General features: G+C 51.7%; 1 protein-coding gene and 1 long non-coding RNA gene across 2 annotated transcripts; one reads left to right on the top strand and one right to left on the bottom strand.

Annotated features, from left to right (window-relative positions):
- Window positions 1-2665: 2665 nt before the first annotated feature.
- On the bottom strand, window positions 2666-7917 carry LOC102554309 (uncharacterized). The gene is made up of 3 exons (XR_356853.5): window positions 7494-7917; window positions 6697-6921; window positions 2666-4746 (listed from the first exon to the last, which is right to left on the bottom strand). It is a non-coding gene; the product is annotated as an uncharacterized LOC102554309 (long non-coding RNA).
- On the top strand, window positions 3867-12085 carry Pgc (progastricsin). Its single transcript, NM_133284.2, has 9 exons — window positions 3867-3985; window positions 5742-5901; window positions 6248-6365; window positions 7245-7363; window positions 7774-7973; window positions 10005-10124; window positions 10600-10750; window positions 11406-11504; window positions 11801-12085. Exons 1-9 carry the CDS (start codon window positions 3927-3929, stop codon window positions 11951-11953), a joined length of 1179 nt encoding a protein of 392 aa, NP_579818.1. The 5' UTR covers window positions 3867-3926; the 3' UTR covers window positions 11954-12085.
- The last annotated feature ends 1029 nt before the right edge of the window (window positions 12086-13114 follow it).

The following is a 13114-nucleotide window of genomic DNA, read 5'->3' as shown; positions in this document are numbered from 1 at the left end:
ATGTCTGCCATAGGTAAAGGATAAGCAATGGTTGCCATCCTCCCCACACCCCCATACAAGGTCTCACTATGCAGCTGTGACTGTCCTGCCTGGAACTCACTATGCAGACTGTACTGACCTTGTCCCTGCCTCCCGAGAGCTGGAATTAAAGGTGTGTGTCTCTCTGCCTGGCTTGATGACCATCCAACTCTGGTTGTCATGCTCTAGGAATACTGCCAGCTCCCAGTGTGACTTTGTTTAAGAGGTTGTGTATAGGGAGAGACTCTTTCTGTAAGTTAGAGGTTGTAGAATTTGGGTAAAGTTACTGGGATAGGAAATAAATACCATAAGGAAAAGAAAATCTGTTTTCCACACTGGGTTTTAGAGTAGGCGGGCACCAGGGAGGACTCTGTGGCCTTTGTCTGGGTCTTGAAAGGGGAGGGAGCTTTTACAGGTGGGCTTGCTAAGTGAGAAAACAGCTGGGCTGCTGAGAGACTAGGAAGGACTAGGAAGGGAACGTGAACTCAGGATAGAAACAGGACCACCAGGAAAATGGGGCATGAGGAGAAGCTAAGACCCATTGAAAACTACTACCAACTGTTCATGGTTTCTGGAACCCCAGGCAGGTAGGGGAACATGGGTAAACTGGGAGCTTCTGAAATGAAATGCACCAGGGCAGAGGGAGTGGTGAGATGGCTCAGGGGTAAAAGTACTTGTTGCAAAGCCTGGAGGCCTATGTTCAATCCCTTGGACCCACATGATGAAGGGGAGAAGTGTCCCTAGCAAGTTGTCCTCTGATTGATACACATGAGCTGTGGCACACAGGTGCCCACATATGTAAATGCACATGCAATAAATAAATAAATAAATAAATAAATAAATAAATGTAATTTTGAAAACACTCTGTGGAACAGCTCGTGACTTATCCAAGACTGCTGGATATCCAGCAGGGGGTCAGAGGGAAGAGCTTGGGCTGAAACCAGTGGTTTGGTACCCAATACTACACTGTACAGAGGAAGATGGCCCAGCTGACTTCTGAAGTGTCCTCAGGTCCTACAGATCCATGACACATTAAAAACAAAGTGAGCTTTCTAGGTATTGATCAGGGGGACAGACGAGGGGCAGAGGAGATCTTGGGACATCTGGGAACCCTGAAGTGATTGGCAGAGTTGTTAGAGAGCCAAGCTGGGTACACGGGGCTGTGGAATCCCTGGGGCCTGTCAGCTGAGCAGGGATATCCTGGCCTGCTGCAGGTCAGGAATACTCTAGATGTGGTGGAACTTGGCCTGGAGATTTGACTGACAAGGACTCCTGGAATCCTAGTGGCCAAGGAAAAGTTCCTGAAGGCTGCGGTTGTGGAATCCGGCAGGCCTCACGGGACTTAGAACACTCCATGGCTTGGCGAGCTACCAAAGATTCTCTCACCATCCTTTCCCTGATCCCCAAATCTGGAGATCCCATATCTTATTCCACCAACCCAGACTCCAGTGCATCTCTGAAGACTGTAGGGAAGGAGAACTGAGCTAGCCTTGGAACACAAAAATGCAGAGACCTCCCTATCTGTGCCAGGCCCAGGCAGGCACCTAGTGCCACCTCCCCTTCCCCTCCCTCATCATAGGCTTGGGGAGGCTCCAGGGTTTTGGCTGGGTGGTGGGTAGCAGTTGCCAGAATGGAAAATTCCTACTGGAGAAATAACATACGTGCCTAGTGGATCTGATCCCAGTCCTCTGCCTGGAATGCTACAGTGTGTTAAATCTATACGGGGCCCTGAGTCTGGGGTTAAAGGTGACAGAGCTGGCAGGGGACTTTTTCCACTGACTCCAAATAGAGAGCTTGTCGGTGACCAGGTTGGCGGCCTAGCTAACTCAATGGGAATGGTGTAGCAAAGTTCTCAACCATGTGTCTGCCCTAGCTTAGAGGGCAGGTTAGAGGGATGAAACGGGTGGATGTGGATAAGGGCTTTAGAGAGGGTACTGGGGGAGACAGATTGAGGCTGTTAAAGAGAGGAGAGCCTGGTCTACTGGTTAGACCTGTAATCCTACCTACAGAGTAGGTAGGTAGCACTGAGGCTGGGGGGCAATAAGTTCAAGGCCTGCCTAGGCTACAGAGTGAGTTCAATTCTAGCCTGTGCAAATCAGCAAGTGTCTGTCTCAAAAATAAAAATACTCAGATATAGTCATACACACCTGTAATCCCTGAACCTGGGAAGCTTGGGCAGACAGATGGTTGAGAATTCCAGGCCAACCTGGGCTGCAGAGTGAGTTCCAAGTCAACTTGGTCTATAGCGTGGAGACTTTGTCTCCAACTAAAAAAGTAAAACTAGCCTAGGTCGTGCAAGCCTGGAGACTTTAGCTTAAATCCATCACCCATATAGAGAGCACATGAATGTATGGTCCGCATCTCTAACCCTGGTACTGGAGGACAGAGGCAGACAGAGCCCAGGGACTCACCAGCCTTCGGTTTAGATGAAGCAGCAAGTTCAGGGCTCAGTGAGAGATTCCATGTTTAAAAAACAAGACAAAGGGCCAGCAAAATGGCTCAGTGGGTAAAGGAGCTTGCCACCAAGCCTGAGAATCTGAGTTCCATTCCCAGGACCCACTTGGTAGAAGGAGAGAAAAATAACTCCTGCAGTGGTGACACAGGAGCCCTCCTCCCTGCATCCCTGCTCCCCCTGACCCTTGCCCAGAGTAAAACATTGAAATTTATTTGAAAATCAAAAAAATAAGGTATCGCTTCTCAGCCTTTTGGCTAAGATCAAGTGTAAAAAATAAGGTAGATACACAACCGAAGAAGACATTCTCACACCAGCCTCTGCCTTCTGCATGTACCTGCATAGATGAATGCAGGTGCACATGTATGTGAACACGCACATGCACCACGCGAACACATCCACGAAACAGACTGGGGTGTAGTTCAGAGTTGACTGGCACATATGAGAACCTAGGTTCAACCCCCAAGCCCCCAACCAAATAAAGCTTCCAGGTAGCAACAGAGAGGGAAAAGAGGCAACAGGAGAAACAGCAAGGTGCCGGTGTGGCCCCTCTGTCCACGCCCTGCTCTGAGGATACAGTTCATATAGCCCGTATGGTGTGGTTCTCCTCTGGGAGTGATTCCTGGCTGAAATGCCAAAAGCTTCCCACTCTACTCTGACGTCATCTGCCAGCTCCGGTCTCCGCATCAGTACTGCCACCACAGACTGCTACCACTGCGAACCTAGCCATCAGACTGGTTCTCGGCCCTTTAGCCCCCGACCCTCTGAACTCTAGCTCCCAGAAGCTTAAGGGGGATTGGGAAACAAGACTTAAGTCGGACCTCCAAGTATGTCGCCTGCTGGTGGGTCCTCAAGGACTTGTCTCTGAGGGGAAACAAGCAATGTCTGAAGACATTTTGGTGGCTACAGCCTGGGGTGGAGGTGGGGGTCTGCTCTTGGCATTTAGTGGGGAGATGAGGTTCCTGTTAGCACCCTACAGGGAACAGGACAAGGCCCAGAAACAAAGACTTATTTGTTTCCAAATGACACTAGCCCTAGCTCGAGGAACCAACCATCATGGCCCCTTCTTCAAGCCCAAAGGCCTGTATCGCACCTCTGTTTCCCAAGGCAGTGAGTAATGAATCTTTGCCACTCCACTGTGCGGCTGCTTTGTTCTTCCAATCGCTTTTACCTCCTGGCCTTCCCTGCTTGAATTAAAAAAGTCAATAAGATGAAAAGTGATCTGGTCCTGCTCCAGAAGGAAAAACACACAGAAACCATTGATACACGCAGTCCAAGGGACATCTTGGTTTGGGGCGGGGCGGGAGAGGAGGGTCATGCTTGCCCAGGGGAGTCAGGGGGCTGGGCTAGCTCCTGGCTAATATAAAAGGAAGGCGTCCTGCTCAGATCTTCACTCCACCGCAACGGTTGAGCTCGAAGGGATTTCTTCCTGTGAGACCAGCTGCAAACCGGCATCATGAAGTGGATGGTAGTAGCCTTGCTCTGCCTCCCGCTCTTGGAGGCATCCCTGCTCAGGTGAGACCAGAGAACGGCTCTAGGCTCCGAGAGCCTTACGTGGGAACCTGGAGCCCGGTGCCCGGTGCCCGTGGAGGTGTCAGATCCCCTGGGATAGACATTACAACAGGTTGTAGGTGTTGAGACTTGAAGCCTGCTCTTCTGGGAAAGCAAACAGTGCTTTTTTTTTTTTTTTCCGGAGCTGGGGACCAAACCGAGGGCCTTGCGCTTGCTAGGCAAGCGCTCTACCACTGAACTAAATCCCCAACCCGGCAAACAGTGCTTTTTAACCACTGAGCCATGCCTTTAGTCCCTTTGTAGGTATTAATAGTGACCTACAGAGACTTTGAAGTGGTGGGGAGGATTCATGCAGGTCATAAGTAATACCCAGGGATTTGAGCATCTGTAAAATTTGATAGCTCGCGATTTCTTTTTTTTTTTTTAAATTACAACTCAAGTTTCTCGTTTTAAAATTGATCTTGTGTATGTGGGGTGGGGAGGTGAGTGTACATGTGCCACTGAATACATGTGGAGGTCAGAGGACAGATGGCAGGAGTCAGGGCCTCCTTCTACCGTACGGTGCTAGGAACTACACACAAGCCTTCAGGCTTGGCAGCAGCACCTTTCCCTGCTGAGCCCTCTCACCAGGCCTGCGACCTGGTAGTTTCTGGGGTGAAAGGCCAGCTTATCCTCCCATAAGCTTGCGTTTGTGCAACCACAGTAGAGGTGAATGGTGTGGCTCCCGCGAAGGTTTAACCAGAGAAATCCTGAAGTGTAGAGTCCTATGAGAAAGAGGAATTGAGATGGAAAAGGTATAAAAGTAAGAGGAATTCTAGGTTGTGGTGCAAGCGGGTGAATCTACAGAGACCCTGGGCATTGGCAGCTAGGAGCTCTTAGACCACACTTTATGGTGACATGGGCAGAAGCCATGACTCCTAAGCTCTAACTCTGGAACTCCCAAGCTATGGACTGTCCCAAGAGGCACAGGGATGTCCCTAGGCTGTAAAGCTACCAGTAAGTACTATTCCCTTTACCCCATGCTCTGTCACGTGGGCTGGAGGTTGGTGTGGTCTGGTGCTCAGTGCTGGAAGACCACCAAGGGAAAGGATTCTTTGGGCTGAGCCTGTTTCTCTGGCACTATTCAAAAAGTGTCGCAGCATGGGCTGGGATGTGGCTCCATTGGTAGGATGCTTGCCTAGCACCTCTGCCGCTCTGGCTTCGACCCCTGGCCCTCTATAGATTGAGTGTGGTGGCACATGCATAGGAGGTAGAAGAAGGAGGATCAGGAGTTAGAGGTCACTCTCTGATACATATTAAGTCTGAGGCCAGCCTGAGACATGAGCTGATTGTAACAAGAATAATTCTCCAAGTCACCCTCCAGCTCCTGAGGGAGAATTACAGGATGTAGTAGAGCAGGGAGCCTACTCCCTGAGGAGAGAGAGGGAGGGACGGAGGGAGGGAGGGAGAGAGAGAGAGAGAGAGAGAGAGAGAGAGAGAGAGAGAGAGAATGGAAAGAAGACGGAAGGGGGAAAAGCTAGAAAGAAGCGAGAGTGAGAGATGGGGAGACAGAGAGATGCCACATGCATGGGGGCAGACTGGAAGAGAGACTGAGGCACACAGACAGAGCCAGGAGACAGACAGACAGACAGAGACAGAGACAGAAAGACAGAGAGAGACAGACACACAGAGACAGAGAGAGACAAAGAGAGAAATAGAAGGAGACAAGGAAGAAAGAAGAAGAAGGCAGGGCCTGGGCCTGACATACAGCCTTCGGCAGGGTCCCCCTGAGGAAAATGAAGAGTATCCGTGAGACCATGAAGGAACAGGGCGTCCTTAAAGACTTTCTGAAGACCCACAAATATGACCCTGGCCAGAAGTACCACTTCGGCAACTTCGGTGACTACAGTGTACTCTATGAGCCCATGGCCTACATGGATGTAAGTCTCAACACCTCGCGGGGAGTCTCTATCCATGCTGCCTTCCTACCCTGGGGTGCACATTCTTCTTCTAGTCTGCTATGGGAAGCTGATGGAAGAGCCTCGGGATGAGGGGCGAAGGTGGGGAGTCCTTTCTGCCTCTGCAGCTGAGCCCACAAAAGAAGCCTTGTGTCTGTCTGAGCATTCCTTGTAGCTTGAGGCAGGTTTTGAGGGGAGAATTGGGCCAGCGGTTTTGGTGTGTTCTGGAGGGCAGCTGCTGGGTCCCTTTCTGTTACTTTTGGAGTTGTTGAGCCCTTGGAGCCCTCAGAACTAAACAGTTTGCCCCGTGACACCCCTACCCCATCAGGCTTCCTACTTCGGTGAGATCAGCATTGGGACTCCACCCCAGAACTTCCTGGTCCTTTTCGACACCGGCTCCTCCAACCTGTGGGTGTCTTCTGTCTACTGCCAGAGCGAGGCCTGCAGTGAGTGCTGGAATGGGGGGCAAAGGGGACAGATACCTCCCTGAGAATGCTGGGAGGAAATCCACTCCTGGAGAGGATGGTGGTGTTTGGCAGTCACATGACAGACATATCCGAGCCACGTCAAGAGGCTGGCCCTGCAGCTGGGTGGCTCCATTGCCTTTCTTGCTAAGCAGTATATACCTTCCCCGGTGCAGGCCCACTTTACCCACTCTGTTATCCCCCCTTACCCATCTCGATCGCCCGGACAATGGCATCCCTTTTTCTCCTGGGAAATGGCTATTCTGTTTTACAACAGTCAATCCCGCCATCTATTCACCCCACATGACCTCACCTCTCATGCTTGCATCATGCATGTCTAAAGGATGGGTTGGAGCAATACTGGATGTGGTCTTGTCCTGCAGTAGTTCGGTCCACGGAAGAGCCTTGGAATCCTATTGCCTCTGGTCCAAGGAGTCTCTCTTTGGTCCTATCTCATGCCACTCAGGATCTTGGTGTAGGCAGCTTCTTGAAGGGGTGGAGGCCGTGGGATAAAGGCGTGCTTAGAGGCCCATTCACCCTAAGGGGGAGTGAGTGGTCACCATTGGTCTGTGCTAGGACTCTTCTGTGACCTAAGACGCAGAAGGAGGTCTAACCAACCCTGTCCAGAGACACAAGCCATAGTCTCAGAGCTCTCCCTGTAAGCCACAGGAGGCTCTCAGGTCACGTGATTCGATGTTGGAAGCCTCAGCTGGTCACCCCTTGACTTGGGGTCCTAAGTAGGGGATGCTAAAACCTCTTGGACTTTAAGCACAGACTGAGGAGGGATGGCACGTTCTGGGCTTGAGAGCACAAAGTCCTCCACTCACCAGCCTGTGCTCTATGCCCTGTCTCTCCTTGTAGCCACACACGCCCGCTTCAACCCCAGCAAGTCCTCCACTTACTACACCGAAGGGCAGACCTTCTCCCTGCAGTACGGCACTGGCAGCCTTACTGGCTTCTTTGGCTATGACACTCTGACCGTGAGTGAGGTTCTCTACTCCTGGCTGGGGGGATGGTAGGAAGATGAGGACCTTAGGCAAAGCCCCTGATATGTGATGGAATCGCTGTTCATAGGACGGGCGTCAGCACAACAAGACCTCGTCCACTCACCTGCTGACCTTCATTTCATGTCAGGAGCCAGGGAAGCCATGATGAACCCTTTGGTTGTGGCCATTTTCCTTCAGGAACATAAGCTCTGCTGAGGAGAGAGGGGTGGGACAGGGGCAGAGATTCTGATACTGTTAGAGCTGGCCCTGGAAAGAGAGTATGGCTCCTGCCAGACTTACCAAGGTGGGGATGGGGATGAACAAGACGTCTCTGGGGAAAGGGTCTGGAGGAGGGAAGTCTAGTCTGGGTTGTCACTATCCTGTATTTTAACCTCCGTCCCCAGGTCCAAAGCATTCAGGTTCCCAACCAGGAGTTTGGCCTGAGTGAGAATGAGCCTGGTACCAATTTTGTCTATGCCCAATTTGATGGCATCATGGGCCTGGCCTACCCCGGCCTGTCTTCAGGGGGTGCCACCACCGCCTTGCAGGGCATGTTGGGGGAGGGCGCTCTCTCCCAGCCCCTCTTCGGAGTCTACCTTGGCAGGTAAGCAACCGCTCAGCAGGCTCTCAGTCCTTCCGCTACTCGGCTGGGGTTGAGGTTCGATAGTTTGAGGGGTTGGCAGGTTCAGCCATACCTGTTCCGGTTCCTGAATGCTGCGCTCTCCACCCTGTATCTGTTTCCTGTCCACTCCTTTTTATTTTTTTATTTTTTCTTTTTTAAACATGTATTTATTTGTGTTAGAGCAGGGGTTGGGATACACTCCACAGTGAGCTTGTGGAGGTCAAAGGACAACTCGCAGGAGTCGGTTCTCTGCTTTTATCGTGTGGGTCCCAGAGATGGAACTCAGCTGCTCCGGCCGCAGGCACCTTTACTTGCTGAACCTTCCTGCCAGTCCGTACAATTGTTCTTTGTCTTTCGTGGATGGGACAAACTCCTACACACACACACACACACACACACACACACACACACACACACACACACATGGACAGGCACACACATGGACACACACACACACACACACACACACACACACACACGGACAGGCACACACATGGACACACACACACACACACACACACACACGGACAGGCACACACATGGACACACACACACACACACACACACACACACACGGACAGGCACACACATGGACACACACACACACACACACACATGGACAGGCACACACATGGACACACACACACACACACACACACACACATGGACAGGCACACACATGGACACACACACACACACACACACACACACACATGGACAGGCACACACATGGACACACACACACACACACACGGACAGGCACGGACAGGCACACACATGGACACACACACACACACACACACACACACACGGACAGGCACACACATGGACACACACACACACACACACACACACGGACAGGCACACACATGGACACACACACACACACACACACACACACATGGACAGGCACACACATGGACACACACACACACACACACACACATGGACAGGCACACACATGGACACACACACACACACACACACACACACACACACACACACACACACACACACACACGCCCCTGCTCAAATCTGCTGGAACTTCCTGTGTCCATCTCCAGCGCCCGCCCCACTGAGGTCCCACTCTGGGGAGACTTTCCATTCCCTATCTCTTTTGTGTGGTAATCTCGCTTCAACTCCTTTGATCTGTTGTTCCGACTGGTCCTGGAGTCTTTGGGGCCGAGGCCCAGGATTGACTTCTAACCTGGTGTTACCCTTCCAGCAGAGGTGAGCAGGTGCTGGCTAGGCTTCACCTTTCTTTCCTTCCTTCCTTTTTTCCTTCCTTCCTTTTTTCCTTCCTTCCTTCCTTCCTCTCCTTCTTTCTTTCTTTCTTTCTTTCTTTCTTTCTTTCTTTCTTTCTTTCTTCCTTCCTTCCTTCCTTCTTCCAAGTTAGCTACCTTCTAGAGTGTCCATATGCTTGCTCACCGTGGTTTAAGGCCCTAAATCTGACTTTGTCACCAACTCTGTGGACATACTTTTCACCTGTTTATAGTCACTACACATCACCTTTGGAAGCGCCATCCATCCCTGCTCTTTACCCTTGGCCGGGAGGCTACTAGAACAGTCTTTCCTCCCCCTCCAGACAAGCCCCACTTGTCTGTCCCAAAAGAGAAGTGAACAGCCAGGGTGTGGCGGGCTCCTGGGGGTAGATGGATGGAGGAAAAGGTAGAAGACAGCAAAGTAGCTGGTGGGGTTCGAAAAGTAGCTTCCCTTCCAAGGAGGCCGGGACTCTGAAGGACAGCTTCACTCCAGAGTCTGAAGCACTGAGGATTCTGAGAGGCCCAGACAGGGGCCCATCTGAGAGAAACACATCCCATCTTCAGGAAGCCCTAGACTGAAGGAAACACAGACTGTCCTCAGGGAGCCCCAGTCTGAGGGAGAAAGCCTGTCCCCAGGAAGCCTCCATGGGAAATGAGGGAAGGAGATGTTTTCCTCTGAAAATGGTTAGCGGACCACCACCGGAATTCTTTTGCTGTTCACCCCTACCCTTCTTCCTTTTGTTCTCTGTAGCCAGCAGGGGTCTAACGGTGGGCAGATTGTGTTTGGAGGCGTGGACAAGAACCTCTACACTGGGGAGATCACCTGGGTTCCTGTCACTCAGGAGCTCTACTGGCAGATTACCATTGACGAGTGAGTGTGGTCGGGTCTCAGGGAGCGTCACCTGGTACCTCAGGCACTGCATCCGGGTGGGGGGTGGGAGAGGACCTTCACCAAAGTCACAGCCACCTGTGCAGCAGCATGGAAGCCCAGCTCAATCTGGAGAAGAGGGGGCGAGGCCACACAGGGACAGTCTCAGACGTGAGGGAGGGCCCTGTAGTCCAAGGCTACAGTTTAGAAACTGAGTGTTTCAATGTCCTCGGGACAGCCAGTGGCTCTCTGGCTCTCAGTGTGTCGAGAGCCTTCCTTGAGAATTTGGAAGTAGATCCAGCGGTCATCCAGGTGACCTTGATAGACTCTAGGGTGACTGATGTGAGGTGAGGTGCCCTTACCTTCCTTAAGAACGGCTTGGCCTCTGTATGCACCCGCCTGAGGTGCTGTGGTGGGAAAGCCCCTCTTACTGCCTTGAGCGGGTGGGGACTGAGGCTGCCATCTTCTTACCATTCAGCTTCCTCATTGGCGACCAGGCCTCTGGATGGTGCTCCTCCCAGGGCTGCCAAGGCATTGTAGACACAGGTACCTCTCTGCTCGTCATGCCTGCCCAGTACCTCAGTGAACTTCTGCAGACCATAGGAGCCCAGGAAGGAGAGTACGGAGAGGTGAGTCTGGGAAAGGGGCTCTCTTCCTCTGGGGAGGCGATCCTCGTGTGTGGTATGTGTGTGTGTGTGTGTGTGTGTGTGTGTGTGTGTGTGTGTGTGTGTGTGTGTTTCTCTTTGGAAACACAAAGGGATCTGAATCCTTGGCTTCCAGGCTTTTAGCCACTGAAGGCACTGGTGGATTAGTGGCCTTGGTAGTGTAGCAAAGCAAGACTTTCTTCTGAGCCAAAGCCACCTTGAAATATGGATTGAACACCGTCCGGGCTTTGAGATTGGAGGAAAATAATTAGAAGATGGGAGCCACACAGATGAGTGACAAGGGACAGCTCTATCATCTACACTTTCCTCACGTCCACATGCTCTCCTGCTCCTCTCAGTCCTAAAGCCAGTGGAGAGTTTGTCTACTACTGAGCCCATTCTCTCGGATTCTGGGCGGGCACTGGCGGGTCACGTGCTCTACAGATCTGTAGGTTAAAGGGCGTTAGCTGAGGGAGGGCAGCAATTCAACCTGAATACTGAGAGTCTGTAAGTCAGGTTTCCCTTGATGCTGTGCCCTCCAAAGCAGACTGTGGGTGAGGGCCTAGGGTGTAGAATGCCCAGGATGTGACACACTCTCCTGAGGGAGCTGTATCAGCCTGGACTGTGTTCCTTTCTGCAGTATTTTGTGAGCTGCGACAGTGTCAGTAGCCTGCCTACCCTCAGTTTCGTCCTCAATGGTGTCCAGTTCCCCCTGTCACCCTCTTCCTACATCATCCAGGTATGTTCTTGTTCCTCTGGGCAGAGCTTACAGAATTTAGAGTGGGTCGGGGAAAGTTATGCTAAGGTTTGAACCCAAGTTGGTCTGTCTTCAAAGCTTACCAGGCTGACCTGCTGCAGGCTCGGAGCAGGGGGAGGGTAGCTATGGAGGAAGCTATGGAGAACCATTGCTAATCGGTCCTCGTTAAGGAGGGTCAGCTGTCCAGTGAGCCCTTCGGATAGTCTTTGTGTTATTCAAGGGCTGAAGTTCAGTCCCCAGGTAAACAAATGGGTGAACATTGTCTTTCTGTTGAACAGGAGGACAACTTCTGCATGGTGGGTCTTGAGAGCATCTCTCTGACCTCTGAGAGTGGCCAGCCCCTCTGGATCCTTGGGGATGTCTTCCTCAGGTCTTACTATGCCATCTTCGACATGGGCAACAACAAGGTGGGCCTTGCCACTTCTGTCTAGACTTGCCCTCTAGACACGCCTGTGCCCTTCTTCCCCTCAGCCTGCCTGCCCCCTCTGTTCCTCCTCTCTGCATCCAGCTTGTCTTTTCCGGACCCTAGACTTGCCCTAATAATAAATAGTCTTCCATATTGACCAGCTGGTTGTGTCATTTGTGTGTAGGGTATGCGGGTGTGGGAGCTGGGTGAAGTTGTCACATTCCTGGGTCTCGGGGAACTGTCAGAGTGGGAGACAGGGCAAGTTCCACTTTGACTGACCTTAGTGGCCACAAGCTTTCCCGGTGGGTCACTCAGATGCCAGTGAAGCAGAGTTTCAAGCCAGGCTTGGCGATTGGCCTGGAACTTGTTCACAGATTCCCTCTGAAGAGATCAAACAGGCAACGGTTCGAGGGGCGTGTGCATGATGGGTGAAGGGAAAATACTCTGTTGAGCCACTTCCCCAAACTTTCCCTCTGGCCTCAAGACCCAGGAATGTCCACCAGCAGTGTATCTGGGGGCGACATGCCACAGGGCAAAGAGTCTGCCTCTTCAACTTTGAACCGATTTTGACTAGACTTTTCTGAAGGATGCTGTATGCGTGCTCATTTATAACTGTCATGGATCCTTGAGGAAGCAAGATCCTATTTCTAGAAAAGCTGCTCATCGGTGACACTGAGGTAGACTGATGTTATTTTTACCCAGTGTGCTAAGTCCCAGGACATGTGTTGGAAGGAGGACTGTCCCTTGGCTGTGGACTGCAGGGCTAGCTTTTCCCCAGGCTTTCTCTAACCAGCTCAGTGACAGGTCTGTCACTGTAGACTTCATCCTTAGGACTATCTTAGGGAGCCCAGAAACTTGGGGTCATGTGATAGGGGGAAGAGGAGCAAGAGAAGGAGAAGAGGAAGAAAAGAAAGAGTGGGGAGGGAGAGAAGGAACGAGAGGAAGCAAAGGATAGGAAGCCGAGAGAAAAAGAGGTGGTGGGAGAAGGAAGGAAAAAAAGGAACCGGAGTTGGGGATTTAGCTCAGTAGTAGAGCGCTTGCCTAGGAAGCACAAGGCCCTGGGTTTGGTCCCCAGCTCCGGAAAAAAAAGAACCAAGGAAAAAAAAAAAAAAAGGGACCACAAGCTGAGCAATATTCTAGTGCCCGTAGCTTCCAGCAGGAGGGACAGACATGGCGGGCGACTGGA

This window comes from Rattus norvegicus, chromosome 9 (genome assembly GCF_036323735.1).
Source record: "Rattus norvegicus strain BN/NHsdMcwi chromosome 9, GRCr8, whole genome shotgun sequence".
Taxonomy (NCBI): Eukaryota; Metazoa; Chordata; class Mammalia; order Rodentia; family Muridae; genus Rattus; species Rattus norvegicus.
The sequence above is the reverse complement of the archived record's forward strand: the minus strand, read 5'-3'. Positions and strand labels throughout refer to the sequence as shown.